The 15,370-nt window shown below is 38.9% G+C and overlaps 5 protein-coding genes across 6 annotated transcripts; 2 read left to right on the forward strand and 3 right to left on the reverse strand.

Moving 5' to 3' along the window:
* Positions 1-62: 62 nt before the first annotated feature.
* LOC9307586 (putative F-box protein At5g38270) lies at positions 63-1,506 on the reverse strand. Its single transcript, XM_002873507.2, has one exon. The coding sequence runs from the start codon at positions 1,308-1,310 to the stop codon at positions 168-170; it is 1,143 nt and encodes a 380-aa protein (XP_002873553.1). The 5' UTR covers positions 1,311-1,506; the 3' UTR covers positions 63-167.
* A 240-nt stretch (positions 1,507-1,746) lies between these two features.
* LOC9309622 (calcium-dependent protein kinase 17) lies at positions 1,747-4,684 on the forward strand. Its single transcript, XM_021022682.1, has 8 exons — positions 1,747-2,754; positions 2,869-3,012; positions 3,107-3,259; positions 3,340-3,455; positions 3,536-3,703; positions 3,819-3,946; positions 4,053-4,152; positions 4,245-4,684. The coding sequence occupies exons 1-8, from the start codon at positions 2,067-2,069 to the stop codon at positions 4,338-4,340; spliced, it is 1,593 nt and encodes a 530-aa protein (XP_020878341.1). The 5' UTR covers positions 1,747-2,066; the 3' UTR covers positions 4,341-4,684.
* Positions 4,685-4,732: 48 nt separating this feature from the next.
* On the reverse strand, positions 4,733-5,356 carry LOC9307587 (splicing factor 3B subunit 6-like protein). Its single transcript, XM_002873508.2, has one exon. The coding sequence runs from the start codon at positions 5,262-5,264 to the stop codon at positions 4,890-4,892; it is 375 nt and encodes a 124-aa protein (XP_002873554.1). The 5' UTR covers positions 5,265-5,356; the 3' UTR covers positions 4,733-4,889.
* Positions 5,357-7,764: 2,408 nt separating this feature from the next.
* On the forward strand, positions 7,765-12,056 carry LOC9309623. Of its 2 annotated transcripts, none has more exons than XM_021022677.1 (2): positions 7,765-8,048; positions 8,229-12,056. In XM_021022677.1, the coding sequence occupies exon 2, from the start codon at positions 8,418-8,420 to the stop codon at positions 11,934-11,936; it is 3,519 nt and encodes a 1,172-aa protein (XP_020878336.1). In that variant the 5' UTR covers positions 7,765-8,048; positions 8,229-8,417; the 3' UTR covers positions 11,937-12,056. The 2 variants fall into 2 exon arrangements, with proteins under 2 accessions (XP_020878336.1, XP_020878338.1); XM_021022679.1 differs by having other exon boundaries at positions 8,267-12,056.
* On the reverse strand, positions 11,941-15,341 carry LOC9307588 (dihydropyrimidinase). The gene is made up of 13 exons (XM_021022681.1): positions 15,118-15,341; positions 14,657-14,815; positions 14,521-14,572; positions 14,151-14,420; positions 13,830-14,041; positions 13,576-13,696; positions 13,294-13,381; positions 13,135-13,213; positions 12,941-13,028; positions 12,815-12,855; positions 12,689-12,741; positions 12,432-12,588; positions 11,941-12,327 (listed from the first exon to the last, which is right to left on the reverse strand). The coding sequence occupies exons 1-13, from the start codon at positions 15,196-15,198 to the stop codon at positions 12,133-12,135; spliced, it is 1,596 nt and encodes a 531-aa protein (XP_020878340.1). The 5' UTR covers positions 15,199-15,341; the 3' UTR covers positions 11,941-12,132.
* Positions 15,342-15,370: the final 29 nt, after the last annotated feature.

Consider the following 15,370-nt stretch of genomic DNA (forward strand, 5'->3'; position numbering starts at 1 on the left):
AGTCAACAGCTAACATAATCTTGCCCTCAAGAGTTGTTACCCTTTGAGCATTTCTCTACAATTCGTGTGCTAAACCATTTAAAAGACAAAAATCAAAACAAGAAAAAAGAAGTAAATAGCCTGCAACAAACAAAATTACTTCATCAAAGTTGTTAAATAGTAAAAGACTAAGCAAATCCTACAACAAACCACTGAGTTTTCCACTGAGTTCTCTTAAACCATTTGATTCTACTTGTGGCAAGTTCGAAGACACCACAATTCGAAGGAAGACTAATATTTAGCCAAAAAAGGTCATCTTCAACGAAACAGATTGAACCACTCTTGATTCCATCACCAACTTCTTGAACCGGTGCTCTTAGTGTAACCCCATGACCAAAGATCAACATCTCATCATCTCCAATAGAATCTACTCTTTCCCATTTGTTACTCTCAAAATTCATCTTAAAGATGTAAAACAAATGTGTCTCTTTTAATAGCTTTTCTAATAAACTCAAGATGATGAAAACCTCTCCTGTTTTCTGAATCACTATTCTCGTCTTCCAAACGTACTCCCACTGTTTTGAAACGTAATCAAACGGATGATCCCAATACGGGTTTTTCTCGACTTCTTCTTTGGGGCAATCTCCAGAGAAATCGACAATCTTGATGTGATCATCAGAAATATACAGATAAAGCTTGCTGTTCTTATAAGCCAAATCCAAGAAACCCAAATTTGCACCTCTTGTATACCAATTCCACCAATAATCATCTCCTTTCTTGTGTGTGAACAACTCAAGCTTATTGAAAATCCAAGCAACGAAATAATCTCCTGTTCTTTCGTTTATCCACAGAACAGCTGATCTTTCGCTTCCAAAGATGTCTTTAGACACTCGATCCTTACGATAAAAGTCAACGAAGTAACCCCACTCGTCACCGCTTCGTTTGAATCTCACGTGCCCACCGCGTATTGACGTCTCCATTGATGGAAGATTGATTCTTTCGCACGTTAACATGTTAACGATATAGAAATGGAGAAGAGAATCTACCATCAATAGGCAATTTCCGAAGCTAGCCATATAGTAGCTTTTGTCGGAGATTCCAACGAGTTTCGTGTTGTAAATCTTGTCCTCTCCGGGATCGAACAAACTCGAAGAATCATCATGGTATATGAATTGCCATGGATACAGAGGCCGCTTCACGCATGTTTTCCAAACGGAGTACCAATCTGAGCAAACTTTTTTTGCTCGGTGATAATCAATAGTGCTCAAGCTTTCGATTATCGGACGTAAAAGATCGGCACAATGATTGGACCAATCTTGATTTTCAGACATTTCGTCTCTTTTCTTCACTCATCAAATGTCTGCGCTTACCTGCCGATCACACTAATGGATCTAGGGTTTAGGGTTTTAGGGGTTACAATTTACAACCAACCCTGTACATTTTCCATTTAAACGTTTCTGCTTTTTCACTTTATTACTATCAAAGTTAGCATATTTTCTATATTATTTTACAAAATTATATCACAGAATTGTATATTTTCTTTAAATACATTAGATTTCTTAACCCCAGCCAAAAATTCCATGCATGATGAATTATAAAGTTTGTTTTAACATGTTTCAGACTGATGAATGAAAATTCTCCTAAATCTTAGTTTCTTTTGAAATTCATTTATAATCATATTTATAAAGAGCTTAGGCAAAAGTTCTAATCTTGGTAGTTGGCATATAGAAGATAAGAAGAGACAGTTATGTAAAATAAAAATCCCAGGAATTGCTCTCAACCTTTGTCTTAAATCCTTAAATGTTGTTTTACTTTAAATACTAAATTACAGACAATCTTTGGTCCTAAACTTTCTCCCTATCGACAAACCCTATAATCCTTTGAACCGAATACCAACGAAGAAAAAAAAAACATTCTATTCATAGCCATTCACAACCAAAACACCTACAATTTTCTTGCTAAAGAAGAAACAAAAACCAGAGGAAGAAAAAAAAAATAAGAGAAGAAAGACAAAATCTAAAACCTTTCTATTTCTCTTCCTCCTTTGAGCTTGTACCTCCTCCATCTCCCCACCCTTTTATGCAACAATGGGAAATTGTTGCTCTCACGGACGGGACTCAGCCGATAATGGAGATGGACACACACTAGAAAACGGAGCTACCGCTTCAAATGCTGCCAATTCCACTGGTCCAACCGCGGAAGCTTCGGTACCACAATCGAAACATGCGCCTCCTTCTCCTCCTCCGGCAACCAAACAAGGCCCTATAGGACCTGTCTTAGGTCGACCCATGGAAGATGTAAAATCTTCATATTCTTTAGGGAAAGAGCTCGGGCGAGGCCAATTCGGTGTCACACACCTCTGCACACAGAAGGCAACAGGTCATCAATTTGCTTGCAAGACCATTGCGAAAAGGAAGCTTGTGAACAAGGAAGACATTGAGGATGTAAGAAGAGAAGTGCAGATAATGCATCACCTGACTGGTCAGCCAAACATTGTGGAGCTTAAAGGAGCTTATGAGGATAAGCATTCCGTGCATTTGGTTATGGAGCTTTGCGCAGGTGGAGAGTTGTTCGATAGGATTATTGCTAAAGGACATTACTCGGAGAGAGCAGCTGCTTCGTTGCTAAGAACGATTGTTCAGATTGTGCATACTTGCCATTCCATGGGGGTGATTCACAGGGATTTGAAACCAGAGAACTTTCTCTTGCTCAACAAAGATGAGAATTCTCCTCTCAAAGCTACTGACTTTGGGTTGTCGGTTTTTTACAAGCCAGGTTTTTTACTGCCCGTTCCGCAATTTCAAACCAGCATCATTGTAAAGTCCTGCATAACAAATAAAACAGGTCATGGTTTATACTCATAGAAAATTTGTTTCCGCTGTGTTACAGGAGAGGTGTTCAAGGATATTGTGGGGAGTGCTTATTACATCGCACCAGAGGTTTTAAAAAGAAAGTATGGACCAGAGGCAGATATTTGGAGTATTGGTGTCATGTTGTATATCCTCTTATGTGGTGTCCCACCATTCTGGGCTGGTAAAGATCGATATTCCACAGTTTCTTCTTTCTATCTACCAAAAGAATAAACATATCTAGAAATTCATGTCTTGGTGTAATTACCTGATCACAGAGTCGGAGAACGGGATATTCAACGCCATCCTAAGGGGACATGTTGATTTCTCAAGTGATCCATGGCCATCTATCTCGCCTCAGGCGAAGGATCTTGTTAAGAAGATGCTCAACTCTGATCCCAAGCAAAGATTAACTGCTGCCCAAGTTCTCAGTAAGCATCTACAAATATACCAAAAAAGTCAAAAGCATAACAATATTTAATCTCTAATGTTGTTATCTTACTTTGTGAAGACCATCCATGGATCAAGGAGGATGGAGAGGCACCAGATGTTCCTCTTGACAATGCGGTGATGTCAAGGCTCAAGCAGTTCAAAGCAATGAACAATTTCAAGAAAGTTGCATTACGGGTAACAATCATATCCCTTACCCAATAGAATAAGACTCTCAGGAGAGTATCCTAACCTCGAAACCTGAAACCATTGGACAGGTGATAGCAGGCTGCTTATCAGAGGAAGAGATCATGGGGTTGAAGGAGATGTTTAAAGGTATGGACACTGATAGCAGTGGAACAATTACACTCGAGGAGTTAAGACAGGGACTTGCCAAGCAAGGTACAAGGTTGTCAGAATATGAAGTTCAGCAGCTAATGGAAGCTGTGAGTCCTTCTTGTACTTGCAAGATTTTTAGCTTTAGTCAAATGCCGAGCAACAGGGTAAGGGACTGGCCACTAATTTTCTGTTTTTTGCTCTGCGTATCATGGGATTATACAGGCTGATGCTGATGGTAATGGAACAATAGACTATGGTGAGTTTATCGCAGCAACAATGCACATCAACAGACTTGACAGAGAAGAACATCTTTACTCAGCCTTCCAACACTTTGACAAAGACAACAGTGGGTAAGTACTTAACAGTTTATTATATAACTGATTCCAGACTTTAATCATGAATATGAAGCTTCTTATGAAACATAAATTCAACTCAAATAATGCTTTCTGTTCCTAGATATATCACAATGGAAGAGCTGGAGCAAGCCCTCCGGGAGTTTGGCATGAATGATGGCAGAGACATTAAGGAGATCATTTCCGAGGTTGATGGAGACAATGTAAGAAAGAGCAGTCCCTTCAAATGTAACAAGCAGCTAACAATCTTACTATCACCAACCTATTTTCTAATGATAAAAAACGGGTTTTGCAGGATGGTCGGATAAACTATGATGAATTTGTGGCAATGATGAGAAAAGGAAACCCGGATCCAATCCCAAAAAAGCGGCGTGAACTTTCATTCAAATGAACAAATTGTTGAAGTAGAGGAAGAGAGGAGATAGAAAGAGAGTTACACACAGGGGTCGAGAAACTCATCTTCCTTTTCACAATGAGAGATAAGGCAAAGCAAATATCAAAAAAGTATATGCTCGGGTCGCTAATGATTGAACTGGAGGAGATCTTTAAGGGAGGAGAAGGATCAAGAAGAAATCATTAACTAGGGATTTGGGGGAGGTGTTTGAATTATGTATATTTTCTTTTCTGGTTTGTCTACTACTGCTTAAAGTGCCATGATGGGTTTCTCAATGTACTTAAAATTCTTCTTTTTCAATTCTCTTGTATGTGTTAGTGATGATTATTCCTTCTTACTTACTTCCTAGCAACACACTCAACACCAGTTTCCAAAAATTGCATCAAAAATTGTCACAAAAGATGTATTTCTCATTGCTTGGTCGATGTAAATGACAAAAGAGCAAACCATACATAACCAAATTCATACAGATAAAGAAAGTTTCACATCTCCCCCAATTTTAAAACCCTAATTTGCAGCAGTAACAGTCGAATTCGAGGACAATTATTACTTATCTTTGGTAGAGACTCCATACTTCTCCTGCAACTTGGTAATCTCATCTTCACTCTTCTTCTGGTCAAACTTCTTGCTCATCTTCGCGTGCTGGTAGTATAACACGATTAGGTACCGATTCGCGACGTTGAAGCCAGAGAGATGGTCGACGGCGTTCTTGGCGTCGTAGATATCCTCGTAAACGACGAAGGCTGTACCTTTCGTCGCCTTGTCGCAACCGATTCGAATCTGGCGAATTGCGCCGTACTTGCCGAAGATATCGTACATCTCCTCGCTCGTTATGTTAAAGGGAAGGTTACGAACGTAGAGCACGCGATTCACTTCCGGTGGGAGTCTGGTGTTACTCTTGCGAAGACTGATTGTTGTCATAGCTTCTCTTCTTCTTCTTCTCCTTCCTTAAGCCGGAGATTTGTTATCGCCGCCGTGAAAAAAAAGTATCTTCTATCGGAAATGAAAATTATATTCTGATTTCGACAGATGCGAGTATTCATAGGGTGGAAGAATTATAGGGTAAAACCGTCTTTTCACATGCAGGCTTTGGGATTTCTATTGACGGTTTTATGTAAACCATTAAAACCAAAAATAATTTACCAAACCGATACCAATCGGTTTTATTGACGGTTTGATGGCAGAATTTTGTGCTATTCAAGTAATAGAGCTTAAACATGAGTGTGGCACAAGTAATAGAGCTCACCTCGTATTGAATAGAGAATATATGAATAAAACTAGAAATGTTTTATTTACTATATGAAAGATGAAGAAATCTCTCCTACTTCTATAACATGTCAAGATCTAAGAAGTGTCACTGTGTTTTTGGTCATTTTAATTACAAAATTAACAAGCCTCTTGGACTCTCTTCCTATCTTTAGGGTTTCTATTCCGAAATCTAGCCATCGTTCATGGTTCCTATAACTTGCTAAACATAACCCAAATGTTAGAAGAGAAATCTTGATAGAGAAAAAAAAAAGTTTAAAATTTGGGAGATGATACGAAGAATTTAGAAAATATAAGGTTTTGATTTTTAGATTTCAACTTGGTTACAAATGAAAGGAAAATAAGGTGTTTATAGCTTCCAAAACTAAAACTATCCAACATATTTTACTCCTAAATCAAGATTATTTCATAATTAAAACATAAAATAAGGGTATTTTTTGTACGCAAATTGTTTTTTCTTTTCTTTTTTGGTTAGAAATGATTTGTGACATTTGTATTTGCCATTTGCATTTTTCACAATTAGCTGACCATTTATTTATTCAATGAGGTATAATTGCTTCTAAGAAATTAAAGTATCAAATTTTTTTTTCTTATTCAATCATTTGCCTAATTTTACTGGTTTTATTTATTACAGATGAATAGAGATTTGCAACCGTTGCAGTGAGTGGCGGTTGTTCTTTATAGGAATCCCAAGGGGAATATTTACACAAATAGTCAATAGACAACCACGTATCTTCGCAGGATTCAGATTAGCGTGTTTATTTAAAGGCGAATAGGAAAGAGTTTGCAGACGCCGTTAGACAACTTCTCAAGTGGGTGAACCAGGTATATCAACACAAAATCCATGATGCTTCGCTTTCGAGAGATGGCAGCTATCACGAGAGGTGTCAATAGAAATGATGAAGCCTATAGTTGACATGGAGGTGCAAGATTGGAGGAAAATGAATCTAGGCGAGTGATACTCATACTAGATGTATGTTATTTGACTTAAGTCTATCTGTTTATGGATTGCTAGTACCACCTCTTTTCTTTTAATATTATGTGATACTCATTTCATGTTTAAACTCTTTTAGTTTATTTAAATCAGAAAAAACTTTTACAAATCAATGGAGATTATGGGAGATGTGTACATTTTCTATTACGTTTGTTTGTCTCCTACTGCTTAAAGTGCCATGGGTAAAGTGTCATGGGTTTCTCAATGTACTTAAATTCCTTTTTAATTATCTTGTATGTGTTAGTGATTTTTTGTTCTTACTCACTTCCTAGCAAAACAGTTGACACCAATCCAGAAAGATACAAAGCTTAAACAATGGCAAAAGCAGTGTGAATCAAAACCAATTCGACCACCAAATCAAATTATATTTATATAGAAAATTCAGAAATACGAGTATATAAAAAGTCATTGCACGAATTCTCTTTAAATCATATAAGAGTAAGATTTAATTTAGAAAATTTTAAGAAAAATGTAAATATATATATATATATATATATATATTTAAAAATAATCAAGTTATTTTAATAAGATCTAGACGATCTATTTCAAATTTTCAAGTAAACAGAGTAGTGTATTTTTTGTTGTTGTTGTTGTTGTTGAAATAGATTAGTCTAACCAAAGTAGATAATTTCATTAGTTTTATCCAAGAATTTGAGATATTTCGGATATAGAGTATACAAATAGGGCTTGACAGGAGTGTGATTCCCTTGTTTACTTATGACCAAAGATGTTTATAAAGTGTTTTTGGATGCGTATATAACTGCGAGCCTTTATGATTAGTTTGGTAAATTAACTATATCGATTGGAGAAAACATGAATATGCATGTTTTTCCCGAATTAAAAAGTCATGAGGCAGTTAATGTTTGAAAGATACAATATCAAATTATTGATCGAAACATGTAAAAACTAAAAACTAAATGATTTTTACCAGTATCATCATTTTGTTATAATTGATATTTGAATTTCGTAATGTGTGTGAGATATAAACGACTAAAAATAGTATCGAATTAGTACTAACTCCTAAATGATAAATAAAAAAGTTTGGCTAATATCTTAACTCTAAAATATTACAAAACCATTCATGCGTCATCGTGAACAATTTTTTTTTTTTCATGTGCAAAGCGTCATCGTGAACATATATATATGTTTGTTTGAGCAAATTTAAATGCCTGGGACCAAGAAACATGAAACAATGCTAAGTAGTAATTATGTCGGTCAAATAAATAAGTATTGTAGGCCGCAGACATTATAAGCCCAATTAGTATAAAAGCCCATCTGAAAACAGGAAACACGAGTTTCGTTGATAATGCCAATCCTGGGGTTTCCCTCCAGTTGATACGACGATCTTTTTCCTTTCCTCTGTATTGTTGATTCTCAAGTGTTAGCTCTAGAAGAAGTCGTTCGCTCTCCGCTTCTTCTCGACGTCACGGCGAAACCCGGCAGAGGTACGGTGTTTCTTATCTCTCTCCGAAACCCCTAAGTCTTCAGTCATTCGATTCCTCTTCTTCTTTTTTTCCTATCAATTTCGTTCTCTTCATGGTTTTTCCTAATCTATCCCTGCGTTGATCATCTTATTTTCAGTAGATTTTTTTAGTGTTTTGTTGGGGTGATTCTGTTGTTTGTAGAAAAAAAAATGTCGCAGAATGATGTAAAATTCTTGCAGCCACCTCCAGAAATCAGGAAAATTGTGAAAAAAACGGCACGTTTGGTTGCACAAAAGGGTTTGGAGTTTGAGGAGAGGATCATGTCCACTTATGTGAATCATGCAAATTTCAGCTTTTTGAGGAGCTCAGACCCTTTTCACTCCTTTTACCATGGGTTGTTCTTTTGATGGATTTTTTTCATATCCTCCTGGGCTCTCACTCAAGGAGCTTGGTATTATTAAGCTCACGGCTCAGTTTGTGGTGCGTTATGGTCCGGATTTTCTGTTGCCTTTCAAGAGGACAGTGGATAAGAACCCTCTGTTTGACTTTTTGAAGCCTACCGATACAAGGTTACTTTTTTATGTGGGGCTTGTTAAAGCGTATGCTCAAGTATTGAGGAGTACTTTTGATTGTGTGGAGACCGTTCTTCAGAAGTTCTTACACCATCTTCAATTGGAAAAGCTGGAGGAGGGAGTGGATGTTGCTTTGATTGATTTGCTTGCTTTTACGTCTGGTGTTGACTGTTTTACTTACATGGAGGATGATTACTTTCCTATTTCCATGCCACCACCTGATCCCCTTTCCCTCATTTTAAAGAGCCGTGGTATGCTTGTGCGTACCGATTACCATGGAGCCCCAGCTGCTCATGATTGTGTAGCTGCTGCTAAACCTTCTCTTGAGTTTTCTTTTCTGGGTCCGCCTCCAACACCACTTCCCCCTGCATGGATCACACTCAAGGAGCTTGGTTATATCAAACTCACTGCCATGTTTTCCGCGCGGTATGGGATGGATTTGTTGAAGGATGTGGTTTCGTCAATGTTTGAGTTTATAAATCCAACTCATAGCTGGTTCTATCTTTTCAATCTGCTTGTTGATGCGTATTCCAGAGTAATAAGAAGGCCATTGAGAGAGGAGCCAAAGACTTGTAGCGATTCCGTTGTTGAATGTTTCTCCGTCCATCTTCAAGTCGCCGATCTGTGGGACGGAGTGGAGAAGGGTATGATTGATCTGCATGCCTTTGTGGGTGGTGTTGACTGTTTTGCTCACATGGAGGATGAAGAGTATTCTGATAGGTTGCCACCACCTGTACACCTTTCAGTGTTGATGAATCAGCTCAAACAAATGCAGCCTCCACTGGGATCTCAGCTTACTGAATACCGTCCTCACAGTCAAGATGGACCTCAGGATATCCAGCCTGATGCTCCAGCTACACAACTTGATCTTGTTCCTCTAAGGGATCCACCTCTAGAACCTCGCAATCGTGCTTTTACATTACCTGCGGGGATCACACTCAAGGAGCTCGGTATTATTAAGTTCACAGCGCTGTTTGTGGCGCGGTATGGGAAGGCTTTCAGGCAGAGACTGGTTACGCACCCTCAGTTTGAGTTTTTGAAGCCAACTGATGGCAGGTTTTGTTTTTTTTTCGATAGGCTTGTTCACGCGTATTCCAGAGTACTAAGGCTTTCCAAAAAGATGAGGAAGATTGATTTTTGTCACGAGACCGTTCTTAACACTTTTTTCCACCGTCTTCAACTGGAGAAGCTTGATAAGGGAGTGGAGATGGCTATGATTGATTTGCATGCTTTTGTGGATGGTGTTGACTGTTTTGCTCGCATGGAGGATGAAGAGTATGCTGCTAACCTGCCACCTCCTGAACACCTTTCAATGTGGATGAAGCAACTAAAACACCTGCAGCCTCCACTGGGATCTCAGCCTCTAAGACCTCACGATACTGCATCTACAAATACTGCATTGATCTCACTCAAGGAGATTGGTATTTGTATGCTCGCTGCGCAGTTTGTAGCGCGGTATGGGATGGATTTGATGGAGATAGTTGTTGCAAACCCTCAGTTTGAGTTTATGGAGCCAACTAACTCAAGTTTCTATAGCTTCAATAAACTTGTTGATGCTTATTCCGGGATTTTAAAGCCTTCCAGAAAGCTGAAAAAGAGTGATGCTTTTGGGGCGACCGTTGTTGAATGTTTTTTCAACCGTCTTCAATTAGACAAGCTGGAAGAGGGAGTGGAGATGGCTGTGATTGATTTGCATGCTTTTGTGGGTGGTGTTGACTATTTTACTGTCACATGTGGTGGTGAGAATCCTGCCGCCATGCCAGCACAGAAAAGCCTTTCAAAGTTGATGACACGGATGCGGCCTGGTATGCTTGTGGATCCTCCACTGGGATCTCAGCTTACTGAATACCGTGCTCAGAAACAAGATGGAGCTACTGACGAGTGTTACCGTCATGAGCCTCCTCCTTCAATGGATCCGCCTCTAAGCTCTCTTTGCCGTCTTTCATATACATTACCTGATGGGATCATCACACTCAAGGAGATTGGTATTTTGAAGCTAACGGCGCAGTTTGTGGTGAGGTATGGGATGGATTTGATGAGGAGAGTGGTTAGTTTCCCTCAGTTTGTGTTTATGGAGCCAACTAATAGCTGGTTCCCTTTCTTCAATAAGCTTGTTGATGCGTATTCCAGAGTATTAAAGCCTTCCGGAAAGCAGGGGAAGAGTAAGTTTGATAAGCATGCTGGAGGATTTATTGATTGTTTTCTCCACCGTCTGCAATTGGACGAGCTGGAGGAGGGAGTGGAGATGGCTATGGTTGATTTGCATGCTTTCGTGAGTGGTGTTGACTATTTTATTTTCATGGAGGATGATTATAATGAAACGGAGGATGAAGAGTGTTCTGATCACTCCACACCACCTGAACACTTTTCAATGTTGATGAACCGTATAACCCAAATGCAGCCTGGTATGCTTGTGGGATCTCAGCGTACTGAAGACTGTGGAGCTCAGAGTATCCACCCCGATGCTCCAGCTTCTCATGAGTGTGTAGGTGATGCCCAACCTGATCTTGAGCGTACTCCTCCAAGACCCCTTCACAGTCTTGCGTTGGCATTTCCTGCATATCTCGCAGTCAAGGGGTTTATGACAGTCAAGGAGCTTGGTACTATGAAGCTCACAGCTCAGTTTGTGGCGAGGTATGGCATGGATTCGATGAAAGAAGTGGCCGCGTACCCTCGGTTTGAGTTTATGGTGCCAACTCGTAGCTTTTTCCGTTTGTTCAATGAGCTTGTTGATGCGTATTCCAAAGTATTAGAGCCTTCTAAAAAGCTGTGGAAGAAGGAGACGTCCGTTGTTGACCTTTTTTTCTACCGTCTTCAGTTCGTCGAGCTGGAGGATGGAGTGGAGATGGCTATGATTGATTTGCATGCTTCTGTGTCCGGTGTTGACTGTTTTACTCACATGGAGGAGTACATGGACGATGAAAAAAAGTACTGTGATGGCGTGCCACAACCTGAACACCTTTCAGTGTTAATCAACCTACTAAAAAAGCAGCCTGGTCTACTTGTGCGGCCTCCAGCTGGTCTACTGGGATCTCAGAAAATCCAACCTGATGTGCAACGTGAGGAACCAAGGCGAGAGAGACAAAAGCATTTGAGAGAAAATCATCCGAGGCGAAAGAGACGGAAGCGTGACTGTGATGTGCAACATGAGGAAACAAGACTTCATGCACCAAAAGCAGGAAGAAGCAATAGGGAGCTTGTTATGAAACAAAAAAATTCATCACAAATAATAATCCGAAGTACAAAACTCAGAAGCTTGATTATTGGAAACAGTCATGTTTTAAACTCAGAAGCTTCGCATGTCTCCTCTTTTTCTTCTAATACACACAGGATTTGAGATAAAGAGAACAGACACTAATTAACTAACTCAGGAATAACTTTTACATACTATTAGTTTTTCTCAAATCCAGACTACAATGCACATTATTCATCACAATCGCTCTTTCAATCTTTTTAATACAGAATGTTATGTACAAAAATATTCATTTTTTTGGACAAAGTACAAAATATTCTATATGCAGATACCTGCACTTTTATGTAGCTTCAGTTCTGACACGCTTAACAGGAGCTCGAAGAGAAGATAGATAATTAGCATCTGATTTCTCAATCCCATCGAAAAGGTAACTGAAAGGAGGCATCTCTATATACTTGCCACTTCCTGGAACAACTTTAAGCTCCTCATTTTCCCACACTATTCGTCCTCCTGCTATTGTCACTTCAACTTTTCCCTGAGATTTAACAATCATGTCCCAAAGAAAATAAAAAGTTATTATTGCTCAGACATTACACAAATCAGTAAAGACGATTTGTTTTTAAAATGTGTATCCATTACCTTTCCTCTTCTGCCCTCGTAGACGTTTGTGTCGGATCTTGAATGATGAGACTTTGAGCTAATCTCGTAGCTTGAGTTTGGATTCAATATAATAATGTCTGCATCCGAGCCAGCAAGGATAGCTCCTTTCCGTGGATATATGTTGAAAATTCTAGCACTGACAATTAAAGTCATTTCAAATGCAAACACATTAGAAAGAGCTCACTAGAAAAAGCAAATTTCGACACTAAAAAGAAGCAGCGAAAGAGTATATATACCATTCCGTGCTGGTTATTCGAACATAATCAGTAGCTGAGATTTGGCCAGACCCCTGGATTATGATACAGAAAACGATTAAAACTTCTGTAAAGATATAAGATTATAGACAGCCCACAAGTACTTACCACCATCGTGTCCCATATCAGGTGCATCCGTTCTTCAAGGCCTATATATGAACAAGTTCAAAGTATTTACAGGTTCACAGAGACAATGAGCACAGAAAGCAAGAAACCAGTCAAGCCAGTTATTACCATTAACACCATTAGGTATTTTGCGGAAATCATCAAGTCCTAGAGCTTTTTGTGTAGAATTGAAAGTGCAGTGATCAGTTCCTACAAGCTACAGAGATTACACCAATAAAAGGAGAAAAAAGGTGTTAGAAGATCTTTACAGTTTTATGTTATAGGTCATGTATCTCTAATTTATGCACAGTGGGGAAAGAAACCTGAAGGATTCCTGTGGAAAGGGCATCTTGTAGAGCTTTCCCATGTCCTACTGGTCTAATTGGTGGACTCATGACATACCTGAAATATTGAGAAAAACATTGAAACTCTGAAAGAATAAATGGGAATCATTTGATTAACAGACCTAAAGGATTTCTTACTTGGACGCAATTGTGAAGTCAGGATCCCAAAGCCAATGGTCATCAAGGATTAATCCAGACACAACAGGCTCTCCAATAACCTTCTGTCCTGAAGTACATAACAAATTTTTTTTTTTTTTTATTGAGCTAAATACAAAATAACAATTCGGAAGGTACTTTGGAAATCAACCCATGTGTTATTATTGCCACTAGTGGCTGTTCGGATAGAAGATTGAATAAATCAGGATAAATATTCCATACAATGAGAAAAGAATTAGTCCTACAGGAGTTGTAACAGAAGACCTGATTTTCGAGCTTTAGCAATCTCGTCCATTGCATCAACACTCATCACATGAACAACATAGAGAGGCGTGTTAACAAAACGAGCCAAACGAATTGCTCGAGCAGTGGCTTCTCCCTCGAGCTGCCATTGTCAAACAAGGATCTTGATTTTAGTAGCTTCAACAAAGGTTTACAGAGGCAAGAGCGGATATAAGAGAAGAGAAAAAAATCTATGCAGTAGTTTTATAAAAAAGAAAATGCTGGGCTCAAATTACCACAGGAGGCCTTGAAAGAGCATGACCCTCTGGACCTGTAATGCCCAGTTCAATCATTCTTTTCTGTCCTTCGAACACTGCATCTCCATTTTCAGCATGAACCATCGCCAAGGCACCGAGGGATTTGCACCTTTTAAGGCCTTCCAGGAGGAGGTCATCAGTGACCATAAGAGATCCTTTATATGCTAGGAAGAATTTGAAAGAGTTGATACCTACAAAATTTAGAGACACATGCACTCAGTTTCATCTTAGCAGGGAAACAAAAGGGATAGAAACACCAAAACTGTGAGGCATCAATTAATGTGTCACAAGACATTTTACCCTTTTCCTTGACCAATATCTCCATGTCCCTGGAAACACCTTCATCCCACTTTGTGATTGCCATATGAAAACCATAATCCATACAAGATTCTCTGGATTTGTTTTCATAGGCTTCAAAACCAGCCACAAGATTCCCATTGATAGGAATAACAAAGTCTATATGCATAGTTGTTCCACCAGCTAATGCTGCTGCCTGACCACTGAAGAAATCATCAATAGTCTCGGTACCCATAAACTCCATGGCGAGGTGCGTGTGGGGGTCAATTCCTCCTGTTTACATTAAGTAAAAGAGGAAGATGAAATGCTACTTAAGGATTCAAAACAAAAGGAAACAATTTTGGAATGTATCAACTAGTATGAATTGATTAACCTGGCATAACAAACTTTCCAGTAGCATCGAGTACAGTGACTTCATCCCCAACCTGTTACATAGCAACAAACAGATGAAATCTGGAATTTAGAATCCCACCAAAAAGGAAGGAAACATTACAAGGGAATAGTTAGACCTTAATGTTTGGCTGCACAGCAACAATAATTCCATCTTCCACATAAACATCAGCAAGTTCTTGATGGTGTGCGTTCACAACTATACCTCCTTTGATCAAAATCCTCGTAGATGAAACCCCACAAGATCCCACACCATACTCTCCCCCTGCACTACAAAACTGCAAGAAAAACACATTTTAATCCTATCACTAACTTTCGATTGTGGATAGCTTTTTTTTTTTTTTTTTTTTTCTTCAGAAATTATAAATCAATCTCCAAACTTTATCTTTTTCGTTTTCTATTCAAGTTTCTTGAAAGTTACCGAATTGGATTAGCAAATAACTTAAAATCTCTGCTACTCGCTTAAGAACTAGATGTTAGAAGTGGACGGAGCTTTCAGTGTTACTTCAAACAGATAACGAGACAAAAGCTCCAAGGAAACTGCTATCTCTGGTTATTATTACAAGGTTCAAAGACAGACCTGAGTAGTGGAATCTGAGACGGAAGGTGACGGAAACAGAAGGAATAGAGAGACGATGAAGAAGATTGCATCCAGCGCCATTGATGAAGAAGCTTCTCGTGAGAGTCTTGCTTGATTCAGCAGCTTCCTATCATTGTTTCCATTCTCTTTGTTTATTGGCCGATCAATTTAAGTCAACGCAAAATCGAAATCATAGTCATTTAATAAAACCGGGTAAACCGGATTTGAATTTCAATTGGTTTTTGCGAAATTC

The sequence above is a fragment of the Arabidopsis lyrata genome (genome assembly GCF_000004255.2).
Source record: "Arabidopsis lyrata subsp. lyrata unplaced genomic scaffold ARALYscaffold_6, whole genome shotgun sequence".
NCBI classification, from domain to species: Eukaryota; Viridiplantae; Streptophyta; class Magnoliopsida; order Brassicales; family Brassicaceae; genus Arabidopsis; species Arabidopsis lyrata.